Raw genomic sequence first — 16,908 nt, 5'->3', positions numbered from 1 at the left:
CAGTCCTATGTGGAAACAGCAAACGATTTTAGTTACTGCTGCTAAAATCATCTTCCTCTCACAAACAGAACTCTTCATCTTTTTCTGTTTCAGAGTAAATAGTACATACCAGCACTATTTTAAAATAACAAACTCTTGATAGTAGAACAAAAAACTACAACTAAAACACCACATACTCTTAACCATCTCCGTGGAGATGTTGCCTGTGCAACGGCAAAGAGAATGACTGGGGTGGGCGGAGCCTAGGAGGGACTATATCGACAGCTTTTGCTGTACTCTTTGCCATTTCCTGTTGGGGAAGAGATATTCCCACAAGTTATGGATGACGCCGTGGACCGGACACACCAATGTTGGAGAAAGGTGCTTTCTGTTTTGATATATGTAGAGAGGGATCTCTTAACCCCTTAATGACCACAGCACTTTTCCATTTTCCATTTTCCATTTTCTGTCCGTTTGGGACCAAGGCTATTTTTACAATTTTGCGGTGTTTGTGTTTAGCTGTAATTTTCCTCTTACTCGTTTACTGTACCCACACATATTATATACCGTTTTTCTCGCCATTAAATGGTCTTTATAAAGATACCATTATTTTCATCATATCTTATAATTTACTATAACATTTTTTTATAAAATATGAGGAAAAAATGGAAAAAAACACACTTTTTCTAACTTTGACCCCCAAAATCTGTTACACATCTACAACCACCAAAAAACACCCATGCTAAATAGTTTCTAAATTTTGTCCAGAGTTTAGAAATACCCAATGTTTACATGTTCTTTGCTTTTTTGCAAGTTATAGGGCCATAAATACAAGTAGCACTTTGCTATTTCCAAACCACTTTTTTTTTTTTTAAATTAGCGCTAGTTACATTGGAACACTGATATCTTTCAGGAATCCCTGAATATCCCATGACATGTATATATATATTTTTTTTAGAAGACATCCCAAAGTATTGATCTAGGCCAATTTTGGTATATTTCATGCCACCATTTCACCGCCAAATGCGATCAAATTAAAAAAAAAGTTCACTTTTTCAAAAATGTTTTTACAAACTTTAGGTTTCTCACTGAAATTAATTACAAACAGCTTGTGCAATTATGGCATAAATGGTTGTAAAATTTTCTATAGGATCCCCTTTGTTCAGAAATAGCAGACATATATGGCTTTGGCGTTGCTTTTTGGTATTTAGAAGGCCGCTAAATGCCGCTGAGCATCACACATGTATTATGGCTAGCAGTGAAGGGGTTAATTAGGTAGCTTGTAGGGTTAATTTTAGCTTTAGTGTAGAGATCAGCCTCCCACCTAACACATCATCCCCCCTGATCCCTCCCAAACAGCTCTCTTACCTCCCCCACCCCACAATTGTCCCCACCATCTTAAGTACTGGCAGAAAGTCTGCCAGTACTAAAATAAAAGGCATCCTTTTTTTTCCCCTTTGCCTATTTACATATGCTGCTGTGTAGGATCCCCCCCCCCAACAGCTCTCTAACCTCCCCTTCTAACTTCTTGGCAGCCATCAGTTTACAATATATAGTCTCTTTTTTTTTTTTTTTTTATTTATTTTTTTGTAGTGTAGCTGTAGTGTAGCCCAAGACCAACCCCCACCCCTCCCAGATCCCTTAGATTACTTTTTTGGGGCATTTCTCCCCCCCCCTCCTCCCACTTATACTTGATCATTTCTGTAGTGTAGAGGTTCCCACCCGCTCCCTCCCCGTGCACGCTCCCGCCCGCCACCCCCCCGTGCACGTGCGCGCCCGACTGTCCCACCCCCAATCCCGCCCCCTCTGTGTCTCAGAACGCATCGATGGCTGCTCACCCGCCTCCCACTGCAGCTCCCACCCACCAACGAATGCGGCCATCGATGTCCGGTGTAAAGAGGGCCACAGAGTGGATCTCTCTGCACCAGAGGGGTACAAATTGTTATTGCAGGATGCCTCGATATCGAGGCATCCTGCAATAACCGGAAAGCAGCTGGAAGCGATCAGGATCGCTTCCAGCTGCTTTCCAAACCGAGGACGTACGCCATACGTCCTCAGGCGTTAACTGTATTTTTTCTGAGGACGTATGGCGTACGTCCTCGGTCATTAAGGGGTTAAAGGATTTTAGGCTTGGGGAAGGTTTGAAAGTGTGCAGGTTGTTCCATAATTGTGGTGCTCTGTAGGAAAAGGAGGATCGAGCTGCTTTCTTTTTGTATTGAGGCAAACTAAATAATGTGCTGGTACTGGAACGGAGGATATAGGAGGTGGGAATAGCTGGGGAGAGCATTCTGCTCAGGTATGGTGGGAGCTTCCCAGAAAAGCACTTAAAGACAAGGTTGGAAAGATGAAGGGTGCGTCTGGATTCCAGCGACAGCCAGTTTAGTTCTTTTAGCATGTCACAATGGTGGGTCCTGTAGTTACATTGTAGCACAAAGCGGCAGAACGAGTTATACAGTGCATTAAGTTTACTAAGGTGAGTTTGCGGAGCAGGTGCATATACTACATCCCCATAATCAATGATTGGCATTAGCATTTGCTGTACAATCTTTGGCACATGCCCACATTTATAGTGACCTTTTATAGACGATAGCCAATTTAGTCTGGTGTTAGTTCCTCTTTCAAATCTCTTTTTGACTGTATCTCCTATATTGGGTGCTCTTCTGGCTACACATCTGACTCCTTTGTCTATTTTATGTCTCAAGGCTTTATCCCCTTTTTTTTGTTGGCTTTCCTTGTTTCTATATTTAATGTTGTTTTTTAGTAAAGTTTTTCTATCCATTCTGATGACTTGTTGGTCAATCCCTATAAGCATGCTTTTATTATATCCTCTTTTTATTAGTCTTTCAGTCAGATCTTTTGCATGATCTTTTGAGAAAAGAAATACTGAATATCTGGCCTTCTTGGGGTTCTTAAAGGGACAGTCCACTCCAAAAAAAATGTATTGCCTAAAAAGATAGATAATCCCTTTATTACACATCCCCTGGTTTTGCATAACCAACACTGTTATATTAATATACTTTTAACCCCTGTGATTACCTTGTATCCAAGAATCTTTTGACAGCCCCCTGGATCACATGACTTTTTATTTCTTTTCTACTGACTTGCATTTTAGCCAATTAGTGCAGTGTCATTGCCCACATGAACTAGCAGTCTCTTGTTGTGAAGAGCAAATAAAAAGCATGTGATAAGAGGCTGTTTGTAGTGACTTAGAAACAGGCAGAAATTTAGAGGTTTCAATGTTAAAATTTCCATCATGCATATGAAAGACCACTATATAAAAGGGACAGTCAACCCAAAACGGCTTTTAAATCCTACATATAGAGTTTAAAACAATTATTATTTTTAAATGTAGCCCAATTTTCAACAATATTGCTTTAGCATGTAAAACGACTTACTATGTTTGTTTCTGTAGTTCAAAAATGTCCGCCTGCCCCCTCCCCTATTTCGTCACAAGTGTCTTCTCGCATTCACTTTTCTATAGTACACGCTCCCAGGGTTTGCGCATGCGCAATGCGCTGATTTTCGTCAAGGGGGGACTTTTTCAACCGGAACAGAAACAGAAAGTAAGCGCTCAGTACACAGCGGTTTCATATGTGAGACGTACGATTGTGCTTTGCTTGATCGGGACTCGGTCATACTCATTCACAGACAGAGCTGTTCCCAGATTGGATGATAAACACCAATTATATGGTATGTTAATTGTCCAAAGCACTAAATTGCTATTTTATATTTTTATTAATAATCTTTATTTGCAGTATTATTTCATGCAACTGTCATGGACTTATAAGTTTCATCATTATTGGCTCATATGATAAGCTTATAAAAGTGTAAGTCTAAGTGTTTCTTACAAAATAAAAATAGTAAACATTTGCTTAAAAAAATATACCCTACTAGAAACAAGCTAGACATATTGTAAAGATGTTTAATGATAGAATATATTATAAGAGGTTTTAAGATATTTTATGATATATGAGGTTTTAAGAGGTTATATGGTTTATGATATTATAAGATATGATTTTAGTGGTATTATCCTATTATATGAACAGTCTGTGTTATATGCTAGACTAATTCCTATATTATTGCATTTCGGTTGTTTATCAAAACTTTAAATTTCAACCTTGGCACCCCAGATGTTTTGGAACTACATTTCCCATGATGCTGAGAAACTCTTTAGACTAACAGCATCATGGGAAATGTAGTTCCAAAACATCTGGGGTGCCAAGCATGCATGTGTCGATAGCAGCAGTTCTTAAACAATGTATAAAATTGCTATAAACAATGTTGTAAACACCGTTGCTAGATGGCTAGAGACACGTGCACGCTTCCGAGTTCACCTACAATTACACTTTAACAAATGATACCAAGAGAACTAAGCAACATTGATAATATCAGTACATTAGAAAGTTGTATAAAATGTAATGCTATATCCAATAAATTTAAGTTTAATTTTGACTATACTGTCCCTTTAAGTATGTTAAATTAATGGTTAAAACTGTTTTGTTTTGGAAGCTTACAGGAAGAGTTCTTAATTATAAGCAGTAAAACCTTTTTACACATATTTAATTAGGTTATGTTAAATCAATACACCCCATATTGTCATTGCTTTAAATAGGCTATATAGATGCGCAGTATATTGGATTTTAATGACATTGTTTATTTAAATGTATGAATAGGACACTTGTGTGTCACTTAAAGAGCTAATTGGGTGAGGTTAATCCACCCTGAGATGTTTTATATAGGTTGCTATAGAGACAACAACAAAAGGTATATGGGTGTAAAGTATAAAGACTACAAGCTTTGGCCAAAATACAGTTTTAAACAAATAGCAATTTAAGTTGGGGAGAGTGTGCAAGTAATTGATTTTGTTTGTAATTTGTACATTTTGAGCAGAATTATGTCCTTGCAGATAGGGGGTGGCCCTATTGCCTCTTTAAAGGACGGCACATATAAAAAATACATACGTCAGGATTTTTATAACAGAGCATTATTCAAAACGTTCCTTTAAACAGCCCCTTGACATAAGTATTTTTCATAAGTGTCTTCCCTTAAAGCGGCAACTTGACATAAGTATTTTTCATAAGTGTCATCCCTTAAAGCGGCAACTTGACATAAGTATTTTTCATAAGTGTCATCCCTTAAAGCGGCAACTTGACATAAGTATTTTTCATAAGAGTCTTCCCTTAAAGCGGCAACTTGGAGATTACAATTTGTGTGCAGGCCTAGCCATTGTTACTTAGCCTTCTATTTGTATGTTACTTAAAGGGTTAATTGGGTGAGATTAAATCAGCCCACACCTGTGCTCATTACAGATGGTTGTCACAGGTCACTGAGAAAACCGAACGTATATAAGGAGCGCACAGTAAAACTGATATTAAATGTATTCGAGTAGGACTGGATCTGGGCAGATGAGCTTACAAGCTTTGGCCAAATTATGTGAAAAAGGTATTTTTCTTAGCACCATAAATTAGGGATGCTGCTCAGGTGACTGTTTTTGTCATTTGTTGCTGAATGGTGTAGTTGCAGCAGCTCACAGAGTTCTGGATTTGTGTGCAAGCTTTATTTTTCTCTATTCAATGTTACAATATGTTTGCCTCTTTCTGTTTAATTGTTAACATTGTGCTTTTTCAAATCCTACAGATTGTAAATGCCCACTGTAGACTAACCCTGCTACATACATGTCCCTAACTGGCCTCATGACAGTGGCTATCAGCAATAGCCTCCTCCAAATCAGGCAAGTGGTGGAGGAAGACTAGCCATTGAAAAACAACTGGAGCAAACATGGTGTTAATATGTTCAGAAAGCTTTCACACATAACCTGTATATGAATCTATTGGAACATTACACAAGTCTTGTAATAAAAAGGTGTTTTATGTCCTTATTACAATAATTTGAGCTAAAACAAAATGCTATACTACAAAATATTATACAAAGAATTTAACAATTAACTGACCTAGCAAACTAATACATAGTATTAAACTGACAGTGTAAAAATAAAATTCTCTTTCAATAGAATATTTTATTTTTAAATATATTTATGTGTTTAACCCTTCAAAAGAGCTTAACTATAGAGTTAAAATTCTGCTCCTGTGCCACTCCGGATGAGGCTACAGCAGGTGAACAAATGAGAAGGGATATGTGCATATGCTTTAATCACTGGCTCCACCCTTAAATAGAGCAGAATGGGGGTTTGACTATTTGTTTAGCCCTAATGAATGAGTTTAACACAAATAAAGTGCTGTAAATAGTTTATTTTTACTCTGTCCCTTTAAGATGATGTGCAATGGCAAGTAACTCGTACCTTAACACATCCATTTCATCCTTCAGAGATCTGGCCTCCTCCGCCTGACTAAGCAGCTCATCGTGCCTGCTCTGAGTTTCAATCAGCTGCTTTTCCAACTCCTCACAGTGGACCCGGTAATCATCCTTTGCAGCCTCAAGCCTGTCAAAAAGATCAGGTTTCCTGGATATTTGCAAACCAAAAATAATACTAATAGAGCAATGATTTATAAAATGTTTTATACCTGAAATTCTCTTCTTGTATTTGCTCCAATTGTTGTTGTATTTGAAAATACTTCTTTGCCACTACAGTACTGGGCTCATCAAATGCATCTAATTGGTTCAATCTCTCGTTCTGGTCTTGATATTCAACCAATAAGCTGTTTCTTTCATCCTGAAGGGCAGCCACCTACAGAAGAGTTTTATATATAAATATGCCAGGAAATAAGTTCAACATCACCAGCGCCTCCCAGTAATCTGCAGGCGAAATGGCAATGAGGCTACTTAAAGGGATAGTCTATTAAACTTGCAAGATTCAGAGCATGTCATTTTAAGACACTTTAAAAATCACTTCTATTTTCAAATGTGCTTCGTTTTCTTGGTATCTATTATCTATAATGAATATGCATATATCCTACAATAGTGGGAGCTAGCTGCTGATTGGTGCCTGTACACATTTGTCTCTTTTGATTAGCTAACTAGATGTGTTCAGCAATCTGCCAGCACTGCAATGCTGTTTCTTTAACAATGGATAACAAGAGAGAATAATGTTCACTAATAACAGTAAATTTGGGTGTCTTGTCCCTTCAACATTGTATTTCTTAGGTTGCATCAACAAGCAAAGATGTATGATACCTCTGCTTAAAGGGACAGTATACACCAATTTTCATATAACTGCATGTAATAGACACTACTATAAAGAATAATATGCACATATACTGATATCAAAATCCAGTATAAAACCATTTAAAAACTTACTTAGAAGCTCCCAGTTTAGCTCTGTTTAAAAGGTTACTGGAACACCCACTGCAAGTGGAAAATAGCAGCCACCCCCTCCCCCTTCCTCTGAATATGAAAAGACTCTTTACACAAACAGGAGCAAGCTGGAGTAGGTATACTTCGGTATTCTCCTAAAACTTTGGGGCTTGGTTAGGAGTTTGAAAATCAGGGCAATGTTATTTAAAAATAAGCAAAACTATCCATTTTTTTAAACAAAACAAAACTGTATGGGCTATATAAATGGATCATCTACAAAACATCTAAAATCTAGTGTATAAAGTCCCTTTAACTACAGGTGTTCTTTGTGGCTGATAAAGAGGGGGCGATCCACTAACACCTGTTTTTCTGTGAAATGTATTCATTCAAGTAAAGAGATATACGTGGGTTTTAGTATATGAGTTCCCTAGTATAATCTAGGCAATTACAGGGCTGGAAATTTGCACTGGCCTTAAACTAGTAAGAAATCAGACTAGGACATGCAATTTTAAACAACTTTCTAATTTACTTTTATCATCAAATTTGCTTTGTTGAAAGCTAAACCTAGGTAGGCTCATATGCTAATTTCTAAGCCCTTGAAGGCCGCCTCTCATCTAAATGCATTTGACAGATTTTCACAGCTATGGGGCGTTAGTTCATATTTTTCATATAGATAACACTGTGCTCGTGCACATGAAGCACTAATTGCCTGAAATGCAAGTCTGTGAAAAGATCTGAGATAAGGAGGCAGTCTGCAGAGGCTTAGATACAAGGTAATCACAGAGGTAAAAAGTATATTAATATAACGGTGTTGGTTATGCAAAACTGGGGAATGGTAAATAAAGGGATTATCTAACTTTTTAAATAATAACATTTTTTGGTGTTTACTATCCCTTTAACATTTTCAGCTGACTAGTAAGCAATAGTGATGTTTATACACCTGGCATTAGTACATATATCACACTTAAAGGGATAGAGAGGTCAAAATTATAAAGTACATGGGTTCAGCTTTAAACGGATAGTAAACACCAAAAATGTTATTGTTTAAAAAGAAAGATAATCTCCCACTTTTGCATAACCAACACTGTTATATAAATATACTTTTTACCTCTGTGATTACCCTGTATCTAAACCTCTGCAGACTGCTCCTTATCTCAGTTATATAAATATACTTTTTAACTCTGTGATTACCTTGTATCTAAACTTCTGCAGACTGCCCCCTTATCTCAGATCTTTTGACAGACTTGCATTTCAGGCAATTAGTGCTGACTCTTAAATAACTTCACGTGCATGAGCACAGTGTTATTTATATGCAACACATGAACTAATGTCCTCTAGCTGTGAAAAACTGTCAAATGCATTAAAATTAGAGGCAGCCTTCAAGGGTTTAGAAATTAGCATATGATCCTACCTAGATTTAGCTTTTAACTAAGAATAACTTAGAGAACAAAGCAAATTTAATGATAAAAGTAAATTAGAAAGTTGTTTAAAATGAAATGCCCTATCTGAATCATGAAAGTGTAATTTGGATTTTTCTATCCCTTTAAATAGCCTTTTTGCAATATACTTCTATTAGCAAAATTGCTTCTAGTTAGAGCTGGTGGTTTGTATTGTGCTTGTGAAGACTTCAATTGTGCCATACAAGCCACTGCTGACTCTATGAGAACGTGGTGTGTTTGAATGCTGATGCACAAGCCCTCACAGCATATGTGCATATGCCATTGAAAACAGTCATTTTTACTAGATTAGATGCATTTTTGCTAATGGAAGTATATTGCGTGCGCGCGTCACATTTACCCGGCAATTTGGTAAAACTCTTAAAATCAATGGGAAGGAGGGAGAGGGAGGGTGGGATCAAATGTGCTGGGGAAGAGATCTGGGAGGGGAGGGTCAGTAGGGTATTGAGGGGGGGCAGCTACACTACAGAAAATATACATTTTTAATTTAAAAAAATAAAATAAAAAAACAAAAACATTTTTGGGGGCAAATTGGGTACTGGTAGACAGCAGCCAGTACTCAAGATGGGGCAAATAGGTAGAGGGGGGAGGGTTACAGAGCTGTATGGGGGGGATCAGGGAGGTTGGGGGCTAAGGGGGGATCCTACACAGCAGAATACGTTTTAAAAAAAAACAAAAAAAAAACAAAAAAACTTTTATTTTAGTACTGGCAGACTTTCTGCCAGTACTTAAGATGGCAGGGACAATTGTGGGGTGTGGGAGGGAAGAGAGCTGTTTGGGAGGGATCAGAATGTGGGATATGTCAGATGGGAGGCTGATCTCTACACTAAAGCTAAAATTAACCCTACAAGCTCCCTAATTAACCCCTTCACTGCTGGGCATAATTCACGTGTGGTGCACAGCAGCATTTAGCGGCTTTCTAATTACCAAAAAGGAACGCCAAAGCTATATATGTCTGCTATTTCTGAACAAAGGGGATGCCAGAGAAGCATTTACAACCATTTGTGCCATAATTGCACAAGCTGTTTGTAAATAATTTCAGTGAGAAACCTAAAGTTTGTGAAAAAGTGAACAATTTTTTTTATTTGATCGCATTTGGCGGTGAAATGGTGGCATGAAATATACCAAAATGGGCCTAGATCAATACTTTGGGATGTCTTCTAAAACAATATATATACATGTCAAGGGATATTCAGGGATTCCTGAAAGATATCAGTGTTCCAAGAAAAATGTTGGGTTTCATGTCCCTTTAAGTCTATTTGGCTCAGGTTAAAATATGCCCCTGAATGAAAATGACCTTTGAAATTGCTTCTCATTTAAATTAGTAGCAAGTGATTCTGCCAATTAGAACCTTTCCTGCCATAAATGCACAGTAGCTTCATTTAAAGGTAGATTTAAACACTAAATATATTTCCTAAGATTAGTATGGAGGTTATTCCCCACCTTCCTCTAGTAGTGGGTGCCGCCATTATGAGTGTGGATTAAAGGGACAGTATACTGTAAAATAGTTTTTCCCTTAATGTGTTTACAATTGCTTTTTATACCAACTGCAGAGTAAAAAATGTATGAAAATTAGCTTTTTAAGGTTTATTTCTGTATATTAAAGCTTGGATTTTGTGTTTTGAAGCCACAGCCTAATAAAATAGGTTGAGCTTGTAGGTATAATCAGATCTCATTACTGTATCACATATACCTGCTACTTTATCTTATATCTGTCCTTAAAACAATCACCAATACTTTAAGAGAACAATGGAAAATCAACATTTTATTACCTTATCTCTGCTTTATCACACTGGGAGTGTAATTTCTTCTGCTGGCTGTATTTACAAAGCTTATCTATAGCTGGTACGCGCGGCCACAAACTTTCAGAATAGGTGGGGATACCACATGCTAAATTAACAATTTCAAATGCCAATATAAGGGTAAAGGAGCTACTTGTAAACAATTTAATACACTCCAGCAGGTAAAGTGGATCATTGGGAACAAATTAAAGGGGAGAAAATTTTTGAGTAAACTGTCCCTTTAAGTTATTAATTAACCTATGTTATGATTCATATGACAGTCTAGTCCAAAACAAACTTTCATGATTCAGATAGAGCATGTAATTTTAAACAATTTCCAATTTACTTTTATCACCAATTTTGCTTTGTTCTCTTGGTATTCTTAGTTGAAAGCTTAACCTAGGAGGTTCATATGCTAATTTCTTAGACCTTGAAGGCCACCTCTTTTCAGAATGCATTTTAACAGTTTTTCACCACTAGAGGGTGTTAGTTCATGTTTTTCATATAGATAACACTGTGCTCATGCACGTGAAGTTATCTGGGAGCAGGCCCTGATTGACTAAACTGCAAGTCTGTCAAAAGAACTGAAATAAAGAGGCAGTTTGCAGAGGCTTAGATACAAGGTAATCACAGAGGTTTAAAGTGTATTAATATAACTGTGTTGGTTATACAAAACTGGGAAATGGGTAATAAAGGGATTATCTATCTTTTAAAACAATAATTCTGGTTTAGACTGTCCCTTTAAATTAAATAGTGTGTTCAGTTGAAGATGTTGTGAATGTACCAGGTTATGTTGTGATGTCTCAGATGCATATAAATACATTTAGTTAAAAAATGTGCTCACTACAACTTTGTAATTGTTGTGTGCTCTGCAAAAGACCAAACTGTTCATGCCCCACATTAGTAGCATTGGAAATCTCCCACATTACTATTTACACAAAAGGTTCTAGGGTGACTGCAGAAATAGAAACGCAGGGAACAGCCAAGTCATGTGTCAAGCGAGAGTTCACACAGGTTACAGAAGCTGCATTCAGTGAGCTGGATAAGACGGATTAGGTTATAAAAACCGTGTTATTTGCATCAAATACACATTAGAAGCATTAAATCAGTACATTCCTGCACGTAACTGTTTAGCAAACTGTAGTGACTTTTAATTTGCTCCGGTAAAAACCTACCTTACTCGCATTCTCGGACACAAGCAGTGGCAGCTGAAACCTTACAAGTAAATTGGCCAAATATTAATTGAGTATATATTTTATACAGATAATCTTACAGAAGAGTAGGAAAAAAGAAGGCCCCAAGGTGACAATAGATAAGCAGGTTTAAAAAAAAAAGTAGATTGATTCCTAATAACAAACATTAGAGCATTGAAAGGTTACACCTACAAGCTGGACATAAGAAAATGATATATTATAATTTAGGTGAACTCTCTTTAAAAGGATAAACTTCTTTTTTTTTTATAATAAACCTTTGCAAAATATTAAACAGCCTCACTGGAGTTTGCAAATCCACATCAGTTGTATATCTTAAAATATCTTCATATAACAAAATGTGTAATTGTCAACATCGTTATCCGGTCGAATCCAGGGAAAAAGTCACAGGAAAAGGTCATTTTATTCACATAATTTAAACAAACAATTAAGCAAGTTTGAACATTAAACAATGCAGCAGTTATAAAACCTGGTTAATAATATAATAACAATATTAATGCTGAGATGCAATTGTTTTGTGGTACAAACAATGCTTTAATGCCTTAGAGACGATGATGATGCCTCAGAACGGTCACTCCGCGAGATCCCCCTGAAGTGGAGGATTTGCTAATGCATTTTGTTCATACGTATGTTAGTGGCACACTTCTACTAATTTATAAGCCAGTTGTCAGATCTAATTACGCCTGACGTCTCAGAGTGCTTCATATTGTCAGTTAATGCGGGTTTCAAAATTGCTTCATTTATTTGAATAAAATTTGAGCTCTTGGTATCCTTTGTTGAAAAGTTTACTTGGGTATGGTCAGGAGCAGCAATGCACTACTATGAGCTAGCTGCTCCTTAATCCGTCCACCACCTCTGAGGTGGCGGACTGCAATTATCCCGGTCAGGTACGATCAGGATGATTGACACCCCCTGCTAGCAGCAGATTGTCAGGGGGCAGCATTGCACAAGCATTTCACAAGAAATGCTTGTGCAATGATAAATGCCGACAGCGCATGTCCGTCCGCCATTTGTTAAATCTACCCCTAAATGTCTGTACACAAAACCCTAAATGTCTGTACACAAAACCCGAGGAGCGCAACAGACCCCTAAATGTCTGTACACAAAACCCGAGGAGCGCCCCTGTCTACCGCAGCTCGTCTCTGGCGGGCTGAATTCCGCAGACGGAATTCAGCATTGCACACAAGCTCTATTTTGCACTCAGGTGCAATCCCGCCCCTTGCCCGTGCACAGCCAATCGCACGTGGGCAGGAGCTGTCAATCTCCCCAGTCGGACGAGACTGGAGAGATTGAAATTCGCCACCTAAGAGGTGGCGAAAGGTTAGGGGAGCAGCGGTTTGATGACCGCTGCTTGTTAAATATGGTCTGCAGGTTCTCTTGTGAAAACCTGCAGTCGTAGGCAGCTTTGTCTGCAGAAAGGGTTTGATAAATTGATCCCTATGACTTTACTCTCAGACTGAAACTGTACTGGTGAGCATTCTATATAGGAAGGGGTGCGTGCTGGAATACTAGTTTCTGCAATTAGCCACAGGTATAAAACTCAGCCCTGAATTAGTTAAATAGTCAAACTATTTTAGCTTGGCCCACTTCAAGGACAACAGTTGACCAAGGCCACAAGTGTTGGACAATTTGATCCCCTTGTTTGATTTCAAAGTTAATAATCAGCTAGCAGACATGGCTGAAATACTGGATATATCATTTGTGCCACTGTAAATAAGCAGAGATCTGTCTGATGTACCAATAGCATAACTGATTCAAACATTTTATTAAATAGTATTTTGTTTATTACATCTATTTTATCTTAGCTGGAGCTACTGTTTATTGCATAAATTCTATGTAGAACGATTTGCTTTACACCTATTTACAACCCTTACAGCATTAATGGTAACACCCAAAAGTGAGACATTAAACTGTGACCTCACTTCCAAAGGATAAAGTACCCCTCCGAGGTAAAGTGTTGCTAGGGATCAGAAGTTTTGTAGCACCTGAGCAGCACTTTACCTATGTGTTTAACCCAGTGGGGTTAAGCACATAGATGTGTAGGCTCTATAATGATAAAACGGCATACTCTCTGTTAATGGTACACAAAATGTAAGTTGTACTCACAGCGCTAGAAGGACCTGTAGCTCCTATCTGGGGTGGGCCCCCACTGCCCACAAAAGAATACTGTTAGAAGGGTTTGTAGAGAGGAGCGCCAATTAAGTCAAGGTCTAGTGTGTGTGTGTGAGTGATGTGTTCACACTGGAGCAGGAAAAAGACCCTTTAGGTGGGGTTTATTTCTAGTGTTAATTGTAAATGCTGATGTAGTAATAGAAATGGATATGAAATGTATAGTTTTACACAATTTATTACAGATACAATATACGATTCATAGGCATAAATCCATGGTACAAAGAGATGTATGTTAAAAGTATAAAATATATAAAGGTAATAAAATGACTAAAAAATGATAACTGATTGGTGGATTGGTGTCCACTTAATTTAAGACTGATTCTGAGCAAAACATGTCTCGGACAAATGTCCTATATAAACATAATCTTATACATATATAAGCAGAACTAAACTCTAAATAATGTGTCCATGAGGGTCATATGTGAGAAAATAGTGGTATGCAGTGAAAAATGATGAGTAAAAATAAAAAATCTTTGGACAAAAAATACAAAAAATGAAAAATAGTATTTGGAAGCAAACTAGTGTGTACACATCTAGAAAACTGTGATATCCAAAAACAATGTGATATCAAATTGTGATTAAAGTGATTTAATCTCAAAATTACATAAAAATATGTAAAAAATTAAAAAATTAAAAAATGGAAAATTAAAAATCCATGTGAGTGAGAGTATGTATCAACAAAAAATGTGACAATGTGTGTCAAAGAAAATGTGAAACAATACACATTAAATGGACAATAAATGGACAATAAAAACTAAAATAATAACTAAAATAAGGCAGTTAATAATATTTTAGCATAGATAATAAACAGATATTTGATAAACAAATAAATATATAATCAAAGATTTATACAGATTGTTCTACAAAATCATAACAATGTGGTATATGTCCTAGTAACTGTATGTCCTAAGATAGTCCTTATGAAATGTCTCTTTACTTCCGATGTTTCTTATTTATCTAATGTTAGGGTGTAAAAAGTGTTTTCAGATGCCTCAATTCCCAGGCATTTAGAGATAAAATGGTATTTGTAAATAGAAAGGTATAAAAATATGACGATGAAAGGTAACAATGAAAGGGCTGGGATATCCTCAAAGCCTAAAAAATAAAGAAAAATAACATAGTATAATACTGTTAAAATGTAAATAAATCAAGAAATATAGCTCACCATATAGATGTCAACGCGTTTCGGCCCACTGCTTGGGCCTTTCTCAAGACTAGTATATGGTATAGTATGGGTGAGCATGGTCTTTTATAGTGATGTATGGCCAATGGGGACTCTCTTGGAATTGCGCCAAAAAAAATTGCGCCAAAAAATTGCGCCAAAATTAGTTGACTCCCTGATACCGGAAGTTGTAAACCGGAAGTGACTGATTAATCTCAATTCTATGTTCGTTATTTATAATGTTCGTTTATAACTTAATCGTATCTTTTAATATGGCCAACCTCTTATTTATCTTAGTAAGACTTCTCTGATATCTTCTTGAATCAGAACCTGTTAGTCTATTTAGTGCTAACCTGAATTTTGCTCAACCGGATGTTCGTTCCGAAACCGGAAGTTGATTTGGTCAAAACCGGAAGTTCTAGTTTTACTGATTCCGGTTCCGGTTCTTTTCGTTATACCGGAAGTGTTAGAGCATCGGACCAAAAAACAATTTTTAAGATGTTGTCTAAATATGAAAATTTTATGTTTAAAAACAAATGTATTAAAAATATATTAAAATTATATTTGTATCATAGATTGGTTATTTCTATGGTGTGTGTCGGGTGTTCAAGTGAGCTTGTCACTTACTTGTATGTGTGATTCCAAAAACTTGTTCTGTTAGATTTACATGGATGATACATGTTCTCTTTACATATTATGACTCTTTCTTGGGATTTGTGGAAATGGGTTCGATAAATCTGGTATTTTGGGGTAAGGTATTCGTTTGACTAACTCAGTCGAAATTGGATTTTTCTTAGGTTTTCCTTATGATCCCTTACTTAGGTGTATGAGGGGGAGTTCTATCGTTCCGACTGTACATTCCTAGATCTTCTAAGAGAGGTCGGGTATCCTTTTGTGTAATGTGTACCTGCTAAATGGTTAATTTGGTAATGGATAATCTATATGTAGAAAAAATACCATATATTAAAAAATTAAAAAATTAATTAATTAGTTCTCATTCAGTAGACTGCGTTGTTTCTTGGGTTATGGTTCTCCTCGCTTGTACTCTCATTGGGCCCTAGACTCCTTTCTTAGGCAGAGTGTCTTGACCGTTATAGTATCTTCCCCTTTGATGACTTAGGATTGGAAGGATTCTTCACAATGATTATTTCAGAGTTAGTAAGTGAGAGAGATCCTCCTTGTTGTTTAGACCTCTGGGGAACAGGCAGTCTAGTTCAAAGATCCATCTTGACTCTGATATCAGTAGTTGTCTTTCGTAGTCTCCTCCTCTCCAGTTGGGTTTCACTTTTTGGATCCCATAGAAACTAAGATCTTTCATGTTGCCTTTGTGTTGTACCGTAAAGTGCCTGTATAGTGCAGTTTCTGTGCTTCCGTGCTCAATTTGTAGTATGTGCTCCCGAATTCTATCTTTAAGGCATCTTGAAGTCTGGCCGACATACTGGAGACCGCAGCTGCATTGCACTATGTAGATAATTCCTTTATTGTTACATCTGATCAGATCTTTGATGGTATGTTTCTTTGTCGAATAATGGGAATGAAAGTGTTTCGTCTTTAAGCCTCTTTTGCAAGCCTTGCAACTGGGGCAAGGAAAAAAACCTTGTATCTGTTTGCCTGATATGTCTCTATCTTTTGTTGTTCCTAGGCAAGGAATACTTGGGGCCAAGATGTTCTTTAGGTTGTTGGATTTCCTATAGATAAATCTTGGTTTATCCATAAGAGTTTCTCCAATTATGTCGTCATTTTTGAGTATGTGCCAATGGTTCTTTATAATTTTTTCTATGGTTCTCCTGTTTTCGCTATACTGAGTAATGAAAGCGACATCTATTGCATTCGAGTTGTTTTCAGTCTTGTTATCCTTGTTTTTATACTGAAGTAGTTCACGGCGGTCTCGTCTC

General features: G+C 37.0%; 1 protein-coding gene across 2 annotated transcripts in view; it reads right to left on the bottom strand.

Annotated features, from left to right (window-relative positions):
- HOOK1 (hook microtubule tethering protein 1) overlaps positions 1 to 16,908 on the bottom strand; it is a 174,055-nt gene that overhangs the window by 68,611 nt on the left and 88,536 nt on the right. For both annotated transcript variants that reach the window (XM_053693629.1, XM_053693630.1), the window contains exons 9-10: positions 6,501 to 6,664; positions 6,278 to 6,418 (exon numbers count right to left, since the gene is read on the bottom strand). In XM_053693629.1, the coding sequence (XP_053549604.1) occupies positions 6,278 to 6,418; positions 6,501 to 6,664 (305 nt within the window). The remainder of the gene's footprint in view (positions 1 to 6,277; positions 6,419 to 6,500; positions 6,665 to 16,908) is intronic.

This window comes from Bombina bombina, chromosome 10 (genome assembly GCF_027579735.1).
Source record: "Bombina bombina isolate aBomBom1 chromosome 10, aBomBom1.pri, whole genome shotgun sequence".
Classification (NCBI taxonomy): Eukaryota; Metazoa; Chordata; class Amphibia; order Anura; family Bombinatoridae; genus Bombina; species Bombina bombina.
The sequence above is the reverse complement of the archived record's forward strand: the minus strand, read 5'-3'. Positions and strand labels throughout refer to the sequence as shown.